Raw genomic sequence first — 23199 nt, 5'->3', positions numbered from 1 at the left:
CACTAGATTTCAGGCAGGTACCTGGGAAGCCTCCCTATCAAAGAATCAGAGAGCTGCAGTGTTGGACGGGACCCCTGGGGGTCATCTAATCTGGCCCCCTGCAAAAGAGGGCAACGAAAATGGTCAAAGGCCTGGAAACGATGCCTTATGAGGAATGGCTTAGGGAGCTGGGTATGTTTAGCCTGGAGAAGAGAAGGTTAAGGGGTGATATGATAGCCATGTTCAAATATATAAAAGGATGTCATATAGAGGAGGGAGAAAGGTTGTTATCTGCTGCTACAGAGAAGCGGACATGGAGCAATGGATTCAAACTACAAGAAAGAAGATTCCACCTAAACATTAGGAAGAACTTCCTGACAGTAAGAGCTGTTCGGCAGTGGAATTTGCTACCAAGGAGTGTGGTGGAGTCTCCTTCTTTGGAGGTCTTTAAGCAGAGGCTTGGCAGGCATCTGTCAGGAATGCTTTGATGGTGTTTCCTGCTTGGCAGGGGGTTGGACTGGATGGCCCTTGTGGTCTCTTCCAACTCTACGATTCTATGATTCTATGAATGCCAGAATCCGAGCTAGAGAACTTGTCCCACAGCTCCTTTCCGTAGATACGCTCCTTAACATGCGCTGGCACCCGTGTGTCTCAGGGGGGGCCTTTGGGGGTCAAGAGACGGTTGCAGCACCTGCAAAGCCTTGCCACGGCAGAGGCATGGCCTGGCACTTCTGCCAGGGGCCTCACAGGCCACCATCACGACTGCTGCCACCCTCCGTCACCGCCACAAAGCCTTGCGGGGTGCCGTTACTACCGCCACCGCCATGAGGCCTTGCAAGTCGCCACTGCTTCTTCCGCCAGCGCCAGGCCTTGCTGCCGCTGCTGCCGACACAGATCGCGGTCATGGCAAGCGGTTTCTGCCACTGCAGCTTCTGCCGCCTGGCGGCCTCAGATTATTTGTATTCCCTACTTTGGACTGTCCTGAATCCCACCATTGGGCAGCCCAGCCCAAGACCTAAAGTCCTGTTGGGGTGCATTTTGGCTTGCCTGCTGGTGAAACCGACTGTGTGGTGATTGATAACATCGTCGTTTATCCGTTTTAGACCCTTCAGTAGTAGCAGTTGCCAGACACTGTCCTGTTCGCCTCTGTATAGCTCCATCCTTATTTCAGACATTGCGCCAGATTGCAAGATTTAGCCGCTGATAACATTGCAATTAGGGACCCAGGTGGCGCTGTGGTTAAACCACTGAGCCTAGGGCTTGCTGACCAGAAGGTCGGCGGTTCGAATCCCTGTGACGGGGTGAGCTCCCGTTGCTCGGTCCCAGCTCCTGCCAACCTAGCAGTTCGAAAGCACGTCAAAGTGCAAGTAGATAAATAGGTACTGCTACAGCGGGAAGGTAAACGGCGTTCCATGTGCTGCTCTGGTTTGCCAGAAGCGGCTTTGTCATGCTGGCCACATGACCTGGAAGCTGTACGCCGGCTCCCTCGGCCAATAATGCGAGATGAGCGCGCAACCCCAGAGTCGGTCACGACTGGACCTAATGGTCAGGGGTCCCTTTACCTTTAACATTGCAATGCTTAGCTGGTGATATACAGTGGTACCTCTACTTACGAATGTTTCTACTTACGAATGGAGCTCCATCCGCCATCTTGGATGCGGTTTAGATAGGATTTTTTCTACTTACGAATTTTTAGATAGGGTTGCTTCGACTTACGAATTTTTTCTCCCAATGCATTCCTATGGGATTCGACTTACAATTTTTTTCGACTTACAAATGTGTGTTCGGAATGCATTAAATTCATAAGTAGAGGCACCACTGTATTGCAATATTGAAAAGCAGTCATCGCCCAGCCCTTACACACATTGTGATTAGCGATATATTGCCGGCTCAAATATTTCAAAACTATTATTACGATGTGAACTTCAAAGCAGTTTTGGACGATATATTCATATATCGCCCAGCGCTTTATGGGCCAAAGCAAAAGTTGTGTCTTTTCCTACTGCTCTGCCCTGACAAACAGCTGAGTCACGCGGTAGCGCAGTAGCAAAAGATGCGCCAGAATCACCTCCAGACCCCCGAATCACCAGGCGGCATAATTTTTTTTAAAATAAATCTGCTGCTGCCATGCTGCTGGGGGAATCAGGTGTTTGGCAGGATAGGTGTCCTCATCCCAGAAATGGTCTCTGCTTGCCAAGGACCCAGAACACCCTTGGCCAGGGGGACTCAACCGGGGAGGGGGGAGTGTGATGCTCAGAGCACAACCAATGGTCTTTCTGGGCATCAGGACGGAGCCCGTCTCCACCTAGGGGTCGTGGGGATTTGCCTGTGGATGGCTCGCCCCCCCCATGTCAGTAGCCCCTCGGACGTTTTAAGCCAGGCCACCGACTCGTGGCATCACCAGCGGTCTTCCTAGCTCTTGCTCACGAGGTCCCTCGCCCACCTTGCCCTGGCTGACCCACAGGAAGGCGACATGGGCTCTGTGTGGCATGGGGGGTGGGCTCCGAGTTCTGGGATTTGCCTGCCCTTCTCCCCTGCAAGCAAACAGACTTGCAGGCTGGACTTATTGCTTCCTTCCAAAGGCTCCGCATCTCTTCCTAAAAGCACAGAGACCAAGCTAAGACCCAGAGCCCCACTGTGCCCCACCCAACTAGCCAAGAGGTCCAGGATGGGAGGGGGAGCGAAGGGAAAAAAACAACCACAACTCTGCTTTCCAGGGAAACTGCCCAGAGAGTGAAGCTCTCATGAGAAGATCTCTGCAGGATCAGGCCAGTGGCCCATCCAATCAGCTTTCTGCTCAAATACAGTGGTACCTCGGGTTACAGACGCTTCAGGTTACAGACTCCGCTAACCCAGAAATAGTACCTCAGGTTAAGAACTTTGCTTCTGGATGAGAACATAAATTGTGCTCTGGCGGTGCGGCAGCCCCATTAAGTAAAGTGGTGCTTCAGGTTAAGAACAGTTTCAGGTTAAGAACGGACCTCTGGAACGAATTAAGTTCTTAACCAGAGGTACTACTGTAGTACTGTTCAGTAAGTGTTTAACGGTTGTTGTATTTGTTTAAAAGCGTCTCCACCCCCATCGTTCAGCCCGGACACTGAGGTCCATCGCCGAGGGCCTTCTGGCGGTTCCCTCGCTGCGAGAAGCCAAGTTACAGGGAACCAGGCAGAGGGCCTTCTCGGTAGTGGCACCCACCCTGTGGAACGCCCTCCGATCAGATGTCAAGGACATAAACAACTATCTGACTTTTTGAAGACATCTGAAGGCAGCCCTGTTTAGGGATGTTTTTAATGTTTAATAGACTGTTGTATTTTAATATTTTGTTGGAAGCCGTCCAGAGTGGCTGGGGAAACCCAGCCAGATAGGCAGGGTATAAATATATATTAATAATTATTATTATTAAAATTGGTTTTTTTAATAGAAAAGATACCCCAATAGGACACCTGCATCTCTTCCCTCCTGCCATTTCCAGCAACCAGAATTCAGAAGCATCCTTGCCTCTAAGGCAGAGCAAAGCCATCCTAGCAAATTTCCACCCGAGACCTCTCCTCTTCCTCCTCCTCTTCCATGAATTTCTCCAATCCTCTTTTGAAGCCATCCAGGTTGGGGGCCACCACAACTCGAGCCTCCTAGGGCAGTGTTTCTCAACCAGTGTGCCTCCAGATGTTTTGGGACTACAACTCCCATCATTCCTGACCACTGGTCTTGCTAGCTAGGGATGATGGGAGTTGTAGTCCCAAAACATCTGGAGGCACACTGGTTGAGAAACACTGTCCTAGGGAAAGCTGGTGAATCAGAGTACGGGCCGGGGGGGGGAGGACCTGGAAGCCAAAGGAGCCCCGCCTCCAGCATTTCCCGGAAAGAAATGGTGAACTCTCTATGATCAAAATTAAAAAATTCCTTCAGTAGCACCTTAAAGACCAACTAAGTGTATCTGAAGAAGTGTGCATGCACACAAAAGCTCATACCAAATTAAAAACTTAGTTGGTCTTTAAGGTGCTACTGAAGGAATTTTTTTATTTTGCTTCGACTCACACCAACACGGCTACCTACCTGCAACTAACTCTCTATGATCAGTGTTGCAAGCAAAAGGGTGCCGTTTATTCATTGCAATGTGGAATTTATCCTGCATCTGCATCTCTCCCTATCTTTATCGTGTCTTGATTTATTTATACATGACAGGTAGGTAGCCGTGTTGATGTAGTCGAAACAAAATAAAAGAATGAAAAAAATTCCTTCCAGTAGCACCTTAGAGACCAACTAAGTTTGTCATTGGTATGAGCTTTCGTGTGCATGTGTATCTGAAGAAGTGCGCATGCACACGAAATTTCATACCAATGACAAACTTAGTTGGTCTCTAAGATGCTACTGAAAGGAATTTTTTTCTTTTATTTCATTTATACGTTTAGCAACAAAACGTGCCGTTTAACAAACGTCCGTGTCCCTCTGCGAGCTGCTTCAGGCTCAGAGGGGAAATGGCATTGGATAAACTAAACTTTAAAAAGCGTTCAGGAGCCTCTGGGGGGCCGGAGTTGCAACACAGATGGGGGGCAAGGAAAGGGGGCTTAAGGAGGGAGAAGAGGAAGCCCCCCCCCCAGCCGGACGGATTCCGAGCTGGCTTCTACCGTGATGTTTGGTAAACTCTTGGAAAGCAAAACCCAGCTGGGAGGAACAAAATGGCTTTCTAAGTTCAACAGAATGGGAGTCTGAACCAGAGGAAGAGGAGGAGGAGGAGGAGAGGGCAACCTTCCTGGACAAATTCCTCCTGGCGCTGAAGATTTAAAGAGGCAGAATGGGGAAAGTGGCTCTGGATTCGAATTCTGATCCAGACTTTGCCAAGTTCTGCTCACTTTTCTCTCCTAGGCATCAGCTGTACAGAATTCAGCTTCTCCCCCCCCCCCTACAAGGGGCAGATCTCTGAGCCAGCAGCATGCTGCCCCCAGCCCCTTCTTCCTTTCGGGGGGCTGTTGAGAGAGGGGTGCTTTGTTCTCTCCCCCCTACAATCTTCGAGGTCTCTCTATGTTCAGGCCTACTCAACCTACCCGCCTGCGCCTTCCACCTCCGCCTGCAGCCCCCCCCAGCTTCCTTCCTCTTCTACACCCCCCCCCCAAAAAAACTTCTGCTTCGGGACAAACATCTTGGAGGCAGGAGGATGCTCAGAGGTTGCTTGCCTGGGAAACGGGGGGGGGGGTCCACTCCTCCTCCCCCCCACCCCCAGCAGGGACCAGGCCAGGCACTGGATTTTTTTGGGGTGGGGTGGGGGGGAGCACTGTCTGGAGAAGTGCCGGGGCAGACAGGGGCAAAAGGGAGGGCTGACAGCTGCAGTGGGGAAGGGTCTATCCTGTGCCCCCCACCCTTAATGGGGGTCCCGAGGGAGTTTGGTGGGCAGCCCCCCGCATGGCCCCCTCCCCAGCTCCCCAAAACTTCTGCTGAGAGCACAGGGAGTGGGAGGGGGCGAGAGATGATCCCCCCTCGTCGCCCCCAAAGAAGAGCAAAACTTTTCACGCGAGAGCCTCCCCCCCACCCCGCTGTCCCGCCAAGCAGCCTCTCGGGCGAATTGGGGACTCGGGGGGGGGGCAGGATCCACCTTGGCAGAACGACAAGTTCCTCTCCCCCCCGCCCCCTCCCTTCTCTTTGCAAATCGATCCCGGGGGGGCTCCCTCGCCGCCGCCTTGTGCACACACAGACACCCCCCCCAAAAAAGCCCCCGCGCGTAGTGGAGGAGGGGGAAAACAAACAACCCCCCGCGCGCGTGCACTCCGTGCAAATTTGCTTTGGGGATCTGGGGGTGCAAAGCGGCCGAGCCCCCCCCCCGGGACTCCCCGGCGCCCCTCCGTACCTGCCCGCATGTCCCGCCGCTGCAGCATCCGCGGTGCCGCCGAGGGGGCGGGGGAGGGAGGGAGGGAGGGAGGGAGGGCAGGCGGGGGAGGGGCGCGCGGAGGAGGGGAGGGGGCGCGGGGGAGGGGAGGGGGCCGCGCCGCCAATGTTCTTTGTCTGGGAAACTCCGGGACACGTGACGCAGGGCGCCGCTCCTGGTTGGCCGCCAGCGATGGAAACGGGGGGGGGGAAGAGAGAGAGAGAGAGAGAGAGAGAGAAAGGTGCGGGGGGGGGCAGTTATCGGGGAGAGGAGAGCGGGTTTGCAAGGCTGGTCTGGCGGGGGGGGCGCGCCTCTGCAATTGCCCCCCTCCCCACGACTGCAGAGAACAGATTGGGGGGTTTTTGCAAACAGACCTCCGAGGTTTTTGTTTTTTGCTGCGGGGGGGGGGGTCTCGCCAGACGAGCAGAGCCGCCAAGCATCGCTTTCCCGCTTCCCGATCCGGATTCCGGCCTGGGCACGTTCACACGCCCGACTCCGGATCGCGCGGGGCTTCTTAAAACCTCGGGGGGGGGGCGGGAATCGTCTGCTCCTCCTGAAAATGCAACGAGGCGCTATCCCCCCCCCCCCGCAAAAGGAAAAGCGCGCACGTACAGGACCAACGCGGTGTCTCCAGCGTCACCCGGAGATTGGAGCCGCCCCCGAACCTATTGGCGCGCAGAGAGCGGGGCGCAGGGGCAGCGAGCGATCCTGGCTTATTGCGCGCACCATTTGCGCGGGGTTTAAATGAGAAATAAATGGGGGTGTCTCTATTTTTTGCAGCCGCGGCACTAGAACCCCCAGACCCCCAGAAAGGGGCATCAGAAAGGCGTCCCGAAACCCCGTCGGCGGCCTTGCGAATCTGCGCTGCTTGGCCATCTCCCGATCCGACCCTTCCGGGGACTTTGGGGAAACCACAAACCTTAACTTTATTCCTCGGAAGCTGCCCTGGAACACGTGTTGGGAACGGCGCACTGCACCCCACTATCAAAGATGCCGCTCGGAACACGCGTCAACTCGCGGGCAGGAGCCCAAGCCTGGAGCCCCCCCCCACTCCCTTCCCTGCAAGCGAATTCAGTGCCTGGGAGGGGCCGAATCGCAGTTTTCAGGGGCAACAGAAGCAACAGAACCGGCCGGCCCAGAGGGAGGGGCTCCCACGGCAGGCCGGTTGGGAAGGATGCGCGGAGTCCCAAGACGGAACCACAACTCTACAGGCATCATGAACATGCACAGGGGCCCCTCTTCCCTCGCATTTAATGGCACTCGAAATCAGACCCAGTTGATTTCACTGACAAAGTGCCCGGGGTTGGACTAGATGACCCTTGGAACCCCTGCCAACCCTACAATTCTGTGATCGTCGGGGCTCTCTCTAGATCAGGCCCATGGAATGGGAAGGCCCTGCCCACTGGTGGCAGCCCATCCCAAAAAGTCAACATGCTGTTCTCACCACCCTGGACCCCTCCCTGCACCCTGGACCCCTCCCTGTCTGTACAGCCCCCCCCCCTCCTGGCTGTACCCACATTGCAGCATTTGATGGCCTCTCACTACCCACCTCCTGCTGCTCCATCTCTTTTAATTATTTTGAAGTGTCTCAAAAAACTTAAGTGGTGTACAACCAAATATAGACTCTATTATTACTATTATTATTATTAACACCAACACCAACATCATGTACAAAGGATGCAATCGAAAACAGAACGTGGAGAACGGGCAGCTACGGGATACATTATTAAAAACAACCCAAGGTTAAAAGTGGGACTATCTGCAAAATTGACAAATTCTCCAAATGAATCACACTCAGCAGACCCACCGGAATTCAGTTTGCCATGCCCATTGACCAATGGGTTGACTGAGCAGGACGTAGCTGGACTCAGTCCGTGAGTATCAAGGAAAGGCGTAAGAAAAGGGGGGAGCACCCATAGAACCCAGACCGGAGAGGTTTGCCCACCTGACCCTAAAATGCAACTGGCCCACTCATAGCACAACCAAAAACCATGTCAACAAGAAGGAAAGTGAATCTGGGGGCCAGTTTACAAAGCCTCCCCCCCCAACAGACACATTCAAGGCAAATTCAGCAGCTCTGAAACGCCACCCAGGAACGGGACCAGGAAATGGCTCCTAAACATCGCCATATCTTAGCCTGAGATTCCCTTGGCAACCCAACCTGCTCCCTCCCGCCAGATGTTTCGGACCATAACGCAGCTGTGGTGTCTAAGTTGTCACAGAATCTGGAGGGCACCAGGTTAGGAGAGGCGCTGCTGGATGGCAGGACCCCAAGAGCCAGACAGGGTTTGGCCACGGAAGTGACCCCACTGAAAAAGAGGCGGGGGGGGGGCAGCCAAGGCTACTGAGCAAGGCGGGCAAAAGGAGCAGGGAGCGAGCGCAATCTGCACATTGATTCCCAATGCAGCTGACTAGGAACATAAGAGGCAGCTGGATCAGGCCCAAAGAAGCCTGTCTGTCTGGTCCAGTGCCCTGTCCCCACAGGGGTCAGACAGTGGGAAAGCGGCAAGCAGGACCTGAGCCCCAGATCGCCCTCCCCTCCGTGGGTTTGGCCGGTCACCCGAAGTCTGGTGGCTCAAGCCCACCCAGGGACAGCTGCGGGAAGGATTCCTGCCCTGCAGGGGGTTGGACTGGATGACCCTCCCAACTTACAATTCTGTAGCCCCCCCCCCTGCAGGAATCTCTCCCCTTGCGCCCAGGCACCTTTGCCCTCTGGAAAACCTCTGTTACCTGGTCTGAAGGTGGCAAGTGGCGGCAAGCAAGATGCAGCCCCAGAATAATCCGCCCCCTCACCATGCGTCTTTGTCCCCAGGGTGCTCTCCCCCCCCCCCCGCAACACCCCACAAAGGGAGTCTGCAAAGCTCTCTCTCTCTCATTGCTTCTCCCTTCAGGGCAGAGTTTGTTGCAGCTTGCCCACCTCATTCCATGGGGAGAGGGGGAGAGCCAAGAGGATCCCGTTCCCCGGGGGGGGGGGAGCAGGGACAGTGCAGTGGGGAGGGGCTAAACACTTGCTTGGCATGCAGAACGACCCAGGTCCTGTCCCCAAGGGCTTACTCAGCACTTCGAATAGTGGATAGTTTTAGCATACTCAAGAATCCAAAGTTTTGTGCCTTTTGAAGGAAGGGATAGTTCTACCTTTACCATTCCAGTGCCTTCTGTGCCCCCCCCCCATATCATGGGGCAGGAGACTTGCTGCAGGGCAAGACCCCCCCAAATCCCCTGACCCTCCAGAGACGTCACTGGCCGTTCGTTCCTCAAGCCCAGAGAGACCAACACAGAATGCTAACCTGCCTCCCACTTGCGACTCCCAAGGAATTCCTGCTCCATCCATGCCCTCGGTCATTTTACAAACATCCAGCAACATGCAAGAGCCGCTTCACGGGCAGGAGAAACAGCCCATGCCGTGACTTCTCCTGTCCTCTGCCACTTCAGAAGGAGCTGCTGTGGGTTCAAATGCTCCTCCGTCTCATATCTCCCTGCACACTGAAATCTAGCAAGTCAGGGGGAGGCCGCTTTAGCCACACACATGCCAGCTCTCTACATGCCAGGAAGTTTCGCGTGGGTGAGTAGCAAAGCACCTGTGGCCTGCAGACCAAAGCAGAGTGACGCCCCCCCCCAGTCCCCAATACAGACCTTCCTGACCTCTGTACATTAACTCCTTGCTATCCCTGCCACTGTCCAATCTGGGCTGCTCTTGGTTGAACAGAGCCTCCTTTTAATGCAGAGGGCACAAACTGGGCAGCCTTTGCCATGTGTGCCCTCCTCCCAAGCTGCCTGAAGGAAAGCCCACACACAATGGCGGGGGGGGGAGGGGGAGATCAGAAGGGCCATACATCCCAGTGGTCAGAGCACCTGCAGGCCCCGGAAGACTCTCCAGGGGAAAGGGACGGGGAAAGGGACTGCCGGCCAGACAGAAGAGAGACCTGGCCAAGGAGCAATTAGCTGCAATTTAGCTGCAATTCCTGCATGGCAGGGGGCCAGACTAGATGGCCTTGAGTGTCCCTTCCAACTCTGCCATTCTGTGAATCTCTCGCTGGCCTGCTGGCCTGTCTTTTTCGCCACCAGCAGAGGAGTAACCATGCAGGAGTGTGCCTGTCGCCCCCCTGCATGCTCCTCCTTTCTCCCCCCCCCTGGCTGCTCCCTGCCCTCCCTCGCCCCTAGAGCCCGGCCTCTGATGCTAGGTGAGGCTAAGGAAGCCTGGGGACCCTTCTCCAACTGCGGGGTCCCCTCCTCCGCCCCTTGGGCATCCCTGCCTGAGCCACACAGCCCCCTCCCCATTTTATCTGGAGGTGGGAGGGGGCTGCCTCTCTGGCTCCTTCTTCCTGCCGCCATGCCAGCAGTGAGGGCTGCCAGGCTATAAATAGACCAGGGCCGAGCAGGGGGGGGGGGGAAACCTGTTGCTAGGGAGACCCAGCGGTGGAGCAGCGCCAAAGAGCAGGGACACGGAGATTCGGGGAGGGAGGAGGAGGGCAGGGCAGTGGCTGTGCGCGAGTGCATGCCTGTGGGCACGGGTGGGGGGGCACTGTGGGTGCTCTGCTGCAGGCCTGCCACGGGGAGGGGGGTCTCCGGTTCCGCCATTTTGCTGCAGTGTGCGGGCGCAGGCTCCCCTCGCAAGCCCACCCCTCGGATCCTTTCCAGAGGCGAAGCAAGCAGAACAGAGGAGAGGGGTGCTTGCAGCTGAGGGCCCCCCCATTTTGCACAGCACTTCAGGAAGGGGGGGGCAGGAAGGGCCGCAGAGCAGGGGCTTGCATGCAGAAGGTTCCAGGTGCAGAGCGCAGCCAGGGCTGGGAGGGACCTGACCTCATTTTCCTGGAGAGCGGCTGCCGGCCAGTGCTGGCCAGGCTGAGCTCAGGCTCGGTGGAAAGAGGAGGGGCCCCGTCTGTGTGGCACAGCTGCCCTGCCGGCCGCTGACTTCAAGAGGAAGGGCTGCCTCTGCCCAGCCTGGCCTGGCCTTTGCCTGCAGTGTCCGGGGGGGGGGGGGAGAGAGAAGCTGCCCCACCCACCCCAAGGTGCCGCCTGAACTCCCAGCACCCAGGAGCCCGCATTGCCAATGCTCAAGGCAACAGCTGTTCCCAGCTGGAGCGGGCAGGAGTTCTCAGCTTGGCCCACCTGAAAGGGAGGAAGGCTAGAATTGTAGAGTTGGAAGGGACACCCCAGGGTCATCTAGCCCAACCCCCATTGCCAGCTAAAGAATCCCGGCCAGACAGCCACCCAGTAGTCTTCATTTAAGGGCCTCCTGTGGAGGTAAAACCCCAGGAGAAGATGGCAGCTCTATTCTGTTGGGGCAGGAGAGCGCCCCCAGCAACCTAAGAAGCCGGGCCCCTCCCTGATGGCACTGCACCGCCTTTTGCCCCTGCGCTGCACGAGACCCCTTTTGCTTGGGGGGGGGGTGTCCATGCCGTTGCCCCCCTTTCCATGAAAGACTTTAAGCGTGAGATACCAGCCCCCCCCCCAGCCCAACGCCCTTCTTGGCCCCATTTACACTCACTCCCTCCACTCAGGCCTTCAGAGTTTGTTCTTTTAAAAGCAGAGTCCCTTGGGGGGGGGCATCATCTGCTGCCTCAAACTCTGCTTCACCCCCCTTTGCCCATCCAAAACTAGCCTGCCCCAGGACCGGATTAAGACCGGGGCACTGGAAAGATTTGAGAGCCCCCTAGAAGGATGATATTGCCGAGATCCTGCGTTGTGGGGTTTGGACTAGACTCTCCGGGCTCCTTCCAATCCTAGGATTCTATAGATCAATATTAAACCACATCTCCTTAATCTCTATTAGAGATTTTGTTATTTTATTATTATTGTGTATATATGTATGTGATTGTTTTCATTAATTCTGGGAGCCTTTTTTTGTGTGGAATCTGGGTTCGGCTGCCAAAGCAAATCTCTGGGGTGCCCCTTTGAAGCAAGATGTTTCTCCAGCCCTGGCTTGCCCTCAACAGGTGCCCCCCCCCCCGCAGAGTATCCCAAAGAGGCTCCCCCTACAGAGCTACGCAGCACCCTAACCCCCCACCCTCCCCTCGCACCGGCCCTGGCTGACCTCTGGCCCTCCCTGGGCCTCCCCCTCTCCCTGCACCCAGCGGCGTCACAGGCAGCTGTGGTTCCTGCCATGCAGAGGGTTGGTCTAGATGACCCTGGGATCCCTTCAAACTCTACTATGATTCTATGAACAGGAGCCAAGGTCCTGGTCAGCAGCAGCAGACCTTCTTCTGCTTGCACCACCTGCCCCCCGGGCCAGGAAGGGTGCCGGGTGCGAGTCACCAACCAGCCCAACTTGAAAACCCACGGGATGACAGAAGGGGTAGGAAACACCAGTGTCAAAAATCTCATGTGTGTAGCGACACACACACACCACTCTCATTGCAGGAATACAGCCTATTCGTCTAGGGAGTTTGGCAGCCAACCATTCAACTGTTTTATTTTCTTTCTTAAAAGTCCATATGCTCTCTCTCTCGCTTTCAGCTCATCCACCCAGCCAGGCTGTTCCAACATATTTGGAAGGGGGAGAAACTCTGCGAAGAAGCCAGGCTGAGGATGAGGCAGGAAGGAAGCCTTGCATTGGAAAACAGGGTGAAGGGGGGGGGGAGGTCACCTTCTTCCATTCAAACTGGCAGCAGCAGGCCTCAGCGCTCTTTCAAGGATCCTGAGCCCCACACAGCTTTTGATTTCCAGCTACACGACAGGCTGCCTTATACTTGGAGGACGGGTCCACCGAGTTGAGATTCCTGCGTTGCAGGGGGTTGGGCTAGATGACCCTCGGGGTCCCACCCAACTCTACAATTCCAGGATTTTAGGATTTAGTACTGTCCCCACTGACTGGGCAGAGGGTTCCAAGCAAGAAAACACTCCACCTGCAGATGCGACCACTGGGGACCGAATCAGGGTGCCAGGCAGATGCTCTGCCCACTAGGCCTCCTCTCAGTGCCCTCTCAGCTCCTGGCTGAAGAAATGAGTCGGGTCATCTTGCATTCCTTTCAGACCCCCATTTCCTACTCCCCAGGACAGGGACAAGTCCCCCCGCAATGGAAAGGCAACCGCTGGGTCCAATCCAGCCACTCACAGATTCAACAAATCATCATAATAAATTTTACAAAGCACCCCAACCCCGAGAGGGTGGCTTGCCCGGCGGGTGGGGTGGGGTGGGTGGGTGCCTACAATCAGGGCACCCCGTGGGCAATGGTGACATAGCTCTGGGGCAAAAGAGGATCTGGGTTTGCAAGGAGGGGAGGGTGGAGATGGGGGGGGGGGTTAGGGGCCAGCAGCGAAAGGGTGAGGGGGTTTAGAGGCCAGCCCCCACCCTGCACCCATCTTTCCAAAAGGAGCAGCAAAGTGGGTGCCTGCTCGTGAGGAGGAAGGAGCCCTCCCTGGCAGCGGGCAGACGCAGGGGGAAGGCGTGGGCACATCCACAGCCCCCCCGCCGGCAACCCACAAGCCCCAGCACGGGGTCCACATGAGACAAGCCGCCGCCCCCCTCCCCGCAAAACCCCAAAGGTGCGCCACGAACCTTGTCGAGCTGAGCTGCCGCTGGGTTATCATTCTGTGGGAGAAAGGTAAAGGAGAGGAGGGAGTTAGCACACACAGAGCCACGCAAGAGGACGCTGTCTGCCGCCTGCCCCACAGGCAGGCACAGGGGGCCACACAGGGGGGAGGGGGTGCAGCTCAGCAGGAGCCAGTTCACCTAAGGCAGGAGGAAAGCCCAGAGCCCCTAGCCCTTTTGCCCCAGGCCAGCCTCAGATCACCTGCAGGAGCACCGCGGGTTGTTCCCCGAGTTGGCGAGGCTCCTTCCACAACAGCGAGAAGCCAAGCCTTTAGTCCTGCGGAACTCCCTGCCACCGCAGATGCAGCAAGCGCCTTCTGCGCCGGCTTTTACACACCTGCTGGAAACTTTTTGGTTCCCTCTGACTTACGCAGGGAATTAAGAGCACCATCCTTGCCCAATGGCTACTTGACGTCTGTTTCTAACTTTCCGTGGCTGTATATTATTATTGCTATGAACCATAATAAATGTGAGGGGGAGGGGAGGGAGGGGACTGGTAAACAAATGTTCAGTATTGGAGCACCTTCTGCCCCAGTCCCCTCCTTGTTCAGGACGTCCTACGCTGCACCTGTCTCGGGGATGCCTCTCTCCAACCCATAATGCTTTGCAGGCAGACCAGGGTACCAGGGCACAGCAAAGCATGCTGGGAAGGAGGAGGCCACTAGGGCAGACCCCTCCTTTGAGTCACAGAGATGCTGTAAAAACATAGTGATAAAAGCCACCTCTCTAACTCCCTAATTCAGGCATCCCCAAACTGCGGCCCTCCAGATGTTTTGGCCTACAACTCCCATGATCCCTAGCTAAGAGGACCAGTGGTCAGGGATGATGGGAATTGTAGTCCAAAACATCTGGAGGGCTGAAGTTTGGGGGTGCCTGCCCTAATTATTATTATTTGAACGAAGAGTGTGGGACTCGTAATGTTGTGGGTCCCTTCCAATGCTATGATTCTAGGAATGCCTGGAAGTTACACAAACAGAAGTGGCCACAATGATCCTAAACCTGGAAGGAAAATAGGGTGCGGGATTCCCAGTGCAGCCCATCATCGCATGTGCCCTGTGCCCCCTGCAAACACCGCCAGGGTCCTTCCTGGTCTCTGCACAGTTCAAAGCACCTGCAGAATATACCTTTGCGCCACCAGCGATGCATTTCTGCAAGCACGCAGTCTCGCATCTTATGAACCCGTGCCCACGATGGACGTGCGCCCTCCCTGAATGCCAGACCATTTGATGGGCTGCATGTGCGCACAGCCAGCCAGCCAGAGGCACCCAGGAGTCATGGGGCAAGGGAAGGCAACCCCACAGGGGCTCTGTTCATGGCAGAACATGTGGGAGGCTGTGGAGAGGCAGAAGACGGAGGAGTGATGCCAACGAGGGGGACCAAGAGGGATGGGTGGTCCGGGTACAAGTTCCCAAGCACATTGCTAAACGGTGGAACTCGCTGCCACTGGAGGCCATGACGGATCAGCAAAAACCGCCCAGATCTCTCAGGCCCAAGATTTCCATAGCAGATTGAGTGCAGGTTTTTTTTGGGGGGGGGGAATTGTGAGACACTTCAATGCCTGGCTGAGCACTGGGATCTCCTAAGCGGCTGCCTCGGAAACCAGACGGGTGAAGGAGGGGGGAAATATTAGGTAAGGAAATGAAGTAAATAAGTAGATAACCACACATTAAGAAAAAAGTTATGTGCCAAGCAACACCGAATCCTGCAAGCTATGTAAAAGTATGCAAACTTACATATGATTGCTTATTTTGCAGACTTATCTACACTTTCAAGCCACTCTTGACTCTCTTCAGGACTAGAAAGTTGCCTCTTTAAACAGCGGAAGATGAGCTAGCCAGGATGCCAGGTTCCTCTCCCCCCCCCCCGCATCCAGCTTCCCCCCCCCCCGCAGGCACGCGGCCAGCCACCCTCTTGCCTTAGGCACACAGCCTTGCCTGACACAGAGAAGGTAGAGGAAGAGCCGAGACCCTCAAATTCTCCCAACCGGCTCTCCAGTCACTCCCTGGGGCTACGAAAGACCCTCAATTGTGAGAAGGCGGCAGAAAAGGGATTTGGGGAGCCAGGAGATATTGGCCTGCGCTGGTCATTACTCCTTGGAATGAGAACACAAGGGAAAGGGGGCAGGGGTGTGTGTGCCAGAAAAGTGAAGACCCCCCCTCCCCACATTTCCCATGTGCTCCCAAGCAGCAAAGCAACATTGCAGGGGGTTAGACTAGAGGACCTTTGGGGTCCCTTCCAACTCTAGAATCCTGTGCAATGGGATAGAGATGGGAGACATTCTGCAGCCCATTCTGGGCTAGGAGAGGAAGGGGAGTGTTAGAGAGACCCGCCAATGCCCCTAGGGCAGCCTAGGCTGGCACTCTTGACCCCCCCCCCCGGATCTACTGCACACACGGGACCCCCCTCTTACGGGACCCCCCCCCAACCAAGCACCCAGCAGCACTGCCACCCCAGGACAGCCGCCCCTGCTCTGCTCGACAGCCACCTTTTCCCGCTGCCACCCCAAAGCAGCCGCTCCGACCACTACTCACTCCTGCCTTGCATGGTCTCCAATGCACCACCGCCTTGACCCGGGCCGGAACCAAGAGGCAGAGCCGCCAAGGCCCCAACCTTCTCTCAGGAAGGCGCATCGTGGCTTCTCTCCCCCTCCCCCAAACACAACTGGATCATAGAATCGTAGAGTCAGAAAGGGTTCCCTAGGGTCATCTAGTCCAACCCCCTGAAATGCATGCGGTTGGACCAGATGACCCTCGGAGCCCCTTCCACCCCTACAGTTATGAGAACTGTCATTTGGGGGTGGAACAAAAATGGCTCCCCTCCCCCCCGTGGATCCCTAGAAGTCCGCTGTGCAGGGAAGAGGGACGGTTTGCTCTGGCAAAGTCTTCCTCTCCCATCTCTGGGGCAGAAAGCGCGGCTATAGGGAAGAAAACAACTGTCCTGTAACCAGGTCAGTCCCCACTGGCAGCATCTCCAGGCAGGGCTGGGAGAGACTCCTGGAGAGCTGCTGCCAGTCAGTGCAGACAATACTGATCAAGATGGACCAATGACATGAATGAGGCAGCTTCCTTGCAGACAGGACCCCCACATTCTCTACGAAGAGGGGCTGACAGAATAAGCCATCACCTGGAAAGCATAACCCTCCCCACCCAATAGCACCTCTTCAGCGCGGAGACTGGTGCCTTTCTCGGAAAACCCCAAAAAGCAGCAGCCCAGAGCCCATATTGAGACCCCTGAGAAATATTGGGAGTGGGGGGGGGGACTTGGTCCACCTTATTTGTGACCAATCCTGCACTTGTGCCTCGGCATTGGGAGGCAGAAGCAGCAGGAATCCTGCTGGAGGAGCCAAGGGTGAGCCCCAGGGAGAGCTGAGGACCCGTGGGGAGGGGGTTTGCAGAAGGGGACCCCTCCCAGGGCGCCCCCACCCTGGGACCCGGGGGTGTCCAGGCTCACCTCTCGCTTCCAGCGCGCCAGCCACTCGTCCCGCTTCCTCTTGCTGATGTAGTAGGGGTCCCCCGCCTGGAAGGTCAGGCGCGGCATCGGCCGGGGGCGAAGGCTCGACTCGCAGCCCAGGCCGCCTCCTCGCAGGCGGCCGCGAGATCCCTGCATGGGGGAGATGAGAGTCAGGAGGGATCACCGGATCGGGCCAGATTCCCATCTCAGCCGATGCCCCAAAGCAGGAGCCGAGTGCAAGACCTGCTCTGCCCTCCTGCCAAAAGTGGCCTTCAGAAAAACATTGCTTTTATTTTGGGGGTACAAGGCCGTTTTCATTCCGCTTCCTTAATAATAATAATAATTTATTATTTATACCCCGCCCATCTGGCTGGGTTTCCCCAGCCACTCTGGGCAGCTTCCAACAGAAATATTAAAATACAATAATTTATTAAACATTAAAAGCTTCCCTAAACAGGGCTGCCTTCAGATGTCTTCTAAAAGTCGGGTAGTTGTTTTTCTCTTTGACATCTGGTGGCAGGGCGTTCCACAGGGCGGGTTTCACATGGTTCAGTGCCGAGATATATCTCTGTTTACACTGGACCCCAATACTCGCAACAATTACATTAAAACTAAAAATCAAACAACAAGACTCAGACAAACGTTTCTGAACACATTCAAAAAGTTGTGTTGAAACGTATATTACAAAAAGTATTAACAATTATTAATGATGATAAAAATTATGTATAGTAAAGTGCATTGCTTAGACTGATAAAATTTTGAATTTATAGGGCTCTATCAGAAGGGGGGGGGTAAAAATATGTCCTTCGTGAACCGTTCCCCCCCCCCCCAGCCAGTCAAGATCAGAGCTGCAGCTTTAAGAAAGGGAGCCTGAGCCTGCTGTTTTCCTCTGCCCTCCTCATCCTGTTTTTCCTTGTGTGTCACATCTTTCATACTGGAACTGTTTTATTCCTGGTCTTTTTATGAGCCGTTTTCGGTTAAGAGTATATGCTCTACATCAGGAGTGTGTGGGGGGGAGTTGGGCAGCCCCCACAGTCCCCACCCACTGGCTCTGGTGGGAGCTTTAATCCAAGAGTCCCTGGGAGAGCAAAGCAGCCCCCGAATTCCCACTCTAAGCAAGCAATGCTCCAGCCTGTGGGCCCTGGAAGCTGCTTCCCTCCCCCCCCCAAAAAAAGAGCCCTTCCATGCGGAAAATACTTGCCTCCATTTTCAGGGAGTTGTAGTGGTTTTCCTCCTTCTCTTCTTTGCCTGGAAACAGAGAGAGAACAGATTGAGCGCCAGGATCCCAGAAGGGCCGGGGGAGAAGTCTGGGCCATGCGAGTCCTTTGGTGGGGGGAGTCAAAGTCCCTGCTGCTCTGGCAAGTGCCCACACGCAAAGGAGGGCGTTGTGCCTGCGCTGGGTCTGATAGCGCCGCCCCTCGTGGCCTGGGCCCTCCTCTCTTTCATTTTTCATATTTAAATTGTTACTGGATTTAAAAACTTAACACAAAATCCAGTTTATACACTTCTCATTAACAATTCGACTTCCCATCCTAACATTCGCGATTGTCCCCCCCCCAAAAAAAACAATTTCCTGCTGCCTTGTATTCAATACTTATTCTAAGATACATTTCTTTATTTTCTTCTTCCTGTCCTTTCATTGTTTAGACTTCAAGACCTGCTCACGGTTTCATTTGGCTAGGGCACTTTTTAAAATAGTCCGATAGGAATTTCCATTCTTCCATCTACTTTCCTTCATTCTGGTCCCTTATTTTTGCTGCCGATCTCGCCATTCACCTCAAAATCCACCCCTCGCCTCCTTTCCATTTCTGTGCATACAGATCACAGGCTGTTTTAGTTGCCTACAGAAACCATTTGGGCACCACTCTCATGCCCACCTAACCTTCCCCCAAGCCTAACTGTGCTGCCAAGGGGCTGATGGGAGTTGTAGTCCAAAACACCAGGCTGGGGGAGAGGGAGTGGTCCCCGAACACCCACAAAACTGCCCACGAAGGGCCCAGGCAGCCACAAATTTCAGTGCCAGGGTCATGCACACTGCGTGGCACCCACAGCTCCAGGCATCCACGGTCACAGGGCCAAGCTGGCACTCCTGGGAAGAGGGATAAGCGGCCAGGCTCATTCTGCTTGGCAAAGGCAGCTCCTTGAAGGTTCTGCCTGCTTTCTTGTGCCCTGGGTGTGTGTGCCCCCTCTTAACAATATCGCTTTACATCTTATATGCCTATCGACCGCTTCAATCTGCAGAACTCCCACTGCATAATACCCGTTCCGCATTTGCAAGAAAGCGACATTTCAGTGTGGCAACAGCTATGCTTTGGAACTCCCTGCCTGTTGAGATCAGGCTGGCGTCTTTGCCACACTCTTCCTGTGGCTAAAGACATTCTTGTCAAGCCTCTTGTTGTTTAGTTGTTTAGTCGTGTCCGACTCTTTGTGACCCCATGGACCATAGCACGCCAGGCACTCCTGTCTTCCACTGCCTCCCGCAGTTTGGTCAAACTCATGTTCGTAGCTTCGAGAACACTGTCCAACCATCTTGTCCTCTGACGTCCCCTTCTCCTAGTGCCATCAATCTTTCCCAACATCAGGGTCTTTTCCAGGGAGTCTTCTCTTCTCATGAGGTGGCCAAAGTATTGGAGCCTCAGCTTCACGATCTGTCCTTCCAGTGAGCACTCAGGGCTGATTTCCTTCAGAATGGATAGGTTTGATCTTCTTGCAGTCCATGGGACTCTCAAGAGTCTCCTCCAGCACCATAATTCAAAAGCATCGATTCTTCGGCGATCAGCTTTCTTTATGGTCCAGCTCTCACTTCCATACATCACTACTGGGAAAACCATAGCTTTAACTATACGAACCTTTGTCGGCAAGGTGATGTCTCTGCTTTTTAAGATGCTGTCTAGGTTTGTCATTGCTTTTCTCCCAAGAAGCAGGCGTCTTTTAATTTCGTGACTGCTGTCACCATCTGCAGTGATCAAGGAGCCCAAGAAGGTAAAATCTCTCACTACCTCCATTTCTTCCCCTTCTATTTGCCAGGAGGTGATGGGACCAGTGGCCATGAACTTGGTTTTTTTGATGTTGAGCTTCAGACCATATTTTGCGCCTACCCAGGTGTTTAAAACTGGCATCAAAACTTTCCAATCCGTTTTCGGTTTATTACTGATTTTATCTTCTGAATGTTTAAAGAGTTGTTTTTACTGGTAATTTTTGCATTCACTTCGTAAAGTGCTTTGAGGGTTGTTGTTTTACGATCAAGTGGTGTATGAATCTTACGAAATAAATAAGTCAACTGCCCTTTGAACGGCCTCTCTAAATTGCTCCCATGTCAGTTTCTATTCCTTGGGGGTGTGGGAGGGCATGATGCTGTAAAAAATGAAAATAGCAATCAAAGCCTTGCGGGAACAGAAACTGACAGTGGAACAATTCAAAGAGGTGATTCAAGGGGCGGAGCAGCACTCTCTCAGCACAAGTAATAATGGTAATAATATCATAGAATTGTTGTAGAAGGGACCCTGAGAGTCATCTAGTCCACCCCCCCTGCAATGCAGAAATACAAATAATTTTCCTATTTGCACCCTGGCCATCTGACTGGGTTGCCCCAGCCTCTCTGCGCACAGAGCCTGCACACAGCCTGAATTCTGACATTTTGTGGGGGTGGCAAAAAATATTCCTCTCTCTTTCTCCCCTAGAGAAGTTCCCTCTCCTTCCACCCACTGGTCAATTCTCCCTTGGGCGGAGCGGGATTTTTTATTTTGATCTTCTATGAAATGCATGCACACCCCACAAGCCATTGCTTTCAGGGCTGCTTACAAAAACTAAAAATAAAAAATCCTTCCAGTAGCACCTTACAGACCAACCAAGTTTGTCATAGGTATGAGCTTTCGTGTGCATGCACACTTCTTCAGATATTCTTCAGGTATCTGAAGAAGTGTGCATGCACACGAAAGCTCATACCTATGACAAACTTGGTTGGTCTGTAAGGTGCTACTGGAAGGATTTTTTATTTTTAGTTTGACTGCGTCAGACCAACACGGCTACCTACCTGTAACTACAAAAACTAAACCTCTCAAAACATCATCATCATCATCATCATCATCATCATCATCATGGAGTCTCCTTCACTGGAAGTCTTTAAGCAGAGGCTTGACAGGCATATGTCAAGAATGCTTTGATGGTGTTTCCTGCTTGGCAGGGGGTTGGACTGGATGGCCCTTGGGGTCTCTTCCAACTCTATGATTCTATGATCATCATTATTTAAATACAGCAGCACAGGAAGATGTGGAGCAGCAGACAAGGGAAACCAGGAATTAAAATCAAATGTATTTGACATTTTTGAAAAACAAAGTGCGTGGGGAGAAAGGTCCTTAGCAAGGCGAGTTTCCCTGGACAGAGAGGGGCCACGACCGAAAGGGACCTTTCTCTCTCTCTCTCTCTCTCTCTCTCTCTCTCTCTCGTCTCTTCAGCTGCCCCCCACCTGGGCAAGGCCTGGGCACGGGTGGCAGTGAAGCAGCCCTTCCAGGCTTCCTCCCTTGCCCCTGCTTCATCTACACCCAAGCCAGGCAGGCCTTCCCAGGGGATCCCTAGCTCTTTGGGTGGACCTCGGATTGGCAGTGGTTGAAGTCACTCCCAGTGCAACATCCTAATGGGAGGTGGGGAGGGCAGTGGCCCCACTGATCAGGAATAACAGCCATCTGATCAACTGCGGAACTCCCTGCCACAGGAGGAAGCGAGGGGCCCCAACCTGGATATTGGAAAGGGAAACAAATACCTACTAGGGAAGAATGGCTATGTCAATTATGTGACTATTTGGAGTTATCTAAATTAAAGGACATAGTAAGACATAAAAAATTTGGTGAAAAAAGGAATGGGAATGTCTGAATGAATATTTTAAAAGGCAAGGTTCAAAGGTGAATATCTGGCTGAGTTTGGAATGACTTCATGAAGAGAAAAGGGAATGAACAGAGATTTTTACAATATATAAGGTTAGATTTGAGAAGATAAAGAAATGCAGTTAGAAGAGATGAAATTGAAGAGAGGTGCTGTGTGGTTGGTGGAAGTCTTCATTTTTGTTTATTGTGAATATGTAAGATGAATATGATGCTGAAAAGAAGATCTTTGAGGGTGTTTTTCCCCTTTCATTTCCCCCCCTATTTCCTTTTTTTCTTTTCTGTTTATATCTTACTTTTATTTTCTTTCTTTTTTCCAATTTATATTTAGGGAATTAATGTTTTGATTTGAATGCTGTTTTTAGAAGTGTTGTAAAATAAAATTTATTATTAATAAAAATTTAAAAAACAACAACCCTGGATGGCATTAAGGGAGGATGGGGCAAAGGGGGAGAAGGCAACCTCAGGGCTCCTAGCCAGGGTGGAACCGCTCTGCCATCGGAAGCAGTAAATGTTTCTGAAACCAATATTCCAGGGTGCGGTGGGGTGGGGGATGCTCAGGTCCTGCTTGCAGTTTTCCCAGAGGCAGCCAGTTGGGCAGGATGGGCCCCCTTTGGCCCCGATCAAGCAGGCTCTCCTTATGTCCTTATGGTAGCCAGAACAATGAAATAAATGAATTAAAAAATAAAAGGTTTAAAATAACCTTTGTTAAGAAACCAGAAGCTTTTCTATTAGGAATTACAGGTACCAAAAGGAGCAGAAAATAATAATAATAATAATAATAATAATAATAATAATAATAATAATAATATATTTATACCCCAGCCACTCTGGGCGGCTTATCAATGCCACAGCTACGCGTGGCAGGGCCAGCTAGTTAAACATTAAAAACTTCCCTAAAAGACTCTTTATGTCTGGAACAACAGCCGCCTGGATGTTATTAGCCAAAAGCTGGAAAGAAGACAAAGTCCCGACCAGAGAATAATGGCAAACTCAGCTGATGGACTAGGCAGAGATGGCAAAGCTGAGTGGAAAACTCAGAAACCAAGAGGATAAAAACTTTATAAAAGAATGGGGGAAACTCTTAAGTTACCTAGGAGACCACTGAAAGCAGATTGAAACAGGAGCAGGATTTTGATTCACTTGTAGCGTAAAGAATATTATGGCAAATGTGGCTTGATATGAGAATTGGAGTATGGATGAATATGCAGTTGCAGATTCTTAAAATAAGACCCCATGGAGGGAATGGGGGGGGGGGAGTCTCAAGATTCAGAGAATCTCTTTATACAGATATGTTTTTACTAATTTGTGTTTATTTGTATTTTGTATTTGTAAGACCTGGAGAGAGCTGGACCATAAAGAATGCTGATCGCCGAAGAATTGATGCTTTTGAATTATGGTGCTGGAGGAGACTCTTGAGAGTCCCATGGACTGCTAGAAGATCAAACCTATCCATTCTGAAGGAAATCAGCCCTGAGTGCTCACTGGAAGGACAGATCCTGAAG

The 23199-nt window shown here is 53.2% G+C and overlaps 1 protein-coding gene across 7 annotated transcripts in view; it reads right to left on the bottom strand.

Annotated features, from left to right (window-relative positions):
* The window catches only part of DNMT3A (DNA methyltransferase 3 alpha), an 86946-nt gene that overhangs the window by 24934 nt on the left and 38813 nt on the right, over positions 1 to 23199 (bottom strand). For 4 of the 7 annotated variants that reach the window (XM_035110753.3, XM_035110749.3, XM_035110750.3 and 1 more), the window contains exons 5-7: positions 18019 to 18065; positions 16818 to 16967; positions 13335 to 13367 (exon numbers count right to left, since the gene is read on the bottom strand). In XM_035110753.3, coding sequence (XP_034966644.1) covers positions 13335 to 13367; positions 16818 to 16967; positions 18019 to 18065 — 230 coding nt within the window. Of the gene's footprint in view, positions 1 to 5818; positions 5972 to 13334; positions 13368 to 16817; positions 16968 to 18018; positions 18066 to 23199 lie in introns of those variants that run through there. The other 3 variants (XM_035110751.3, XM_035110754.3, XM_088667019.1) reach the window with 2 other exon arrangements.

The sequence above is a fragment of the Zootoca vivipara genome, chromosome 3 (assembly GCF_965207765.1).
Source record: "Zootoca vivipara chromosome 3, rZooViv2.hap1.1, whole genome shotgun sequence".
Classification (NCBI taxonomy): domain Eukaryota; kingdom Metazoa; phylum Chordata; class Lepidosauria; order Squamata; family Lacertidae; genus Zootoca; species Zootoca vivipara.
This window is presented reverse-complemented; position numbering and strand designations above follow the sequence as displayed.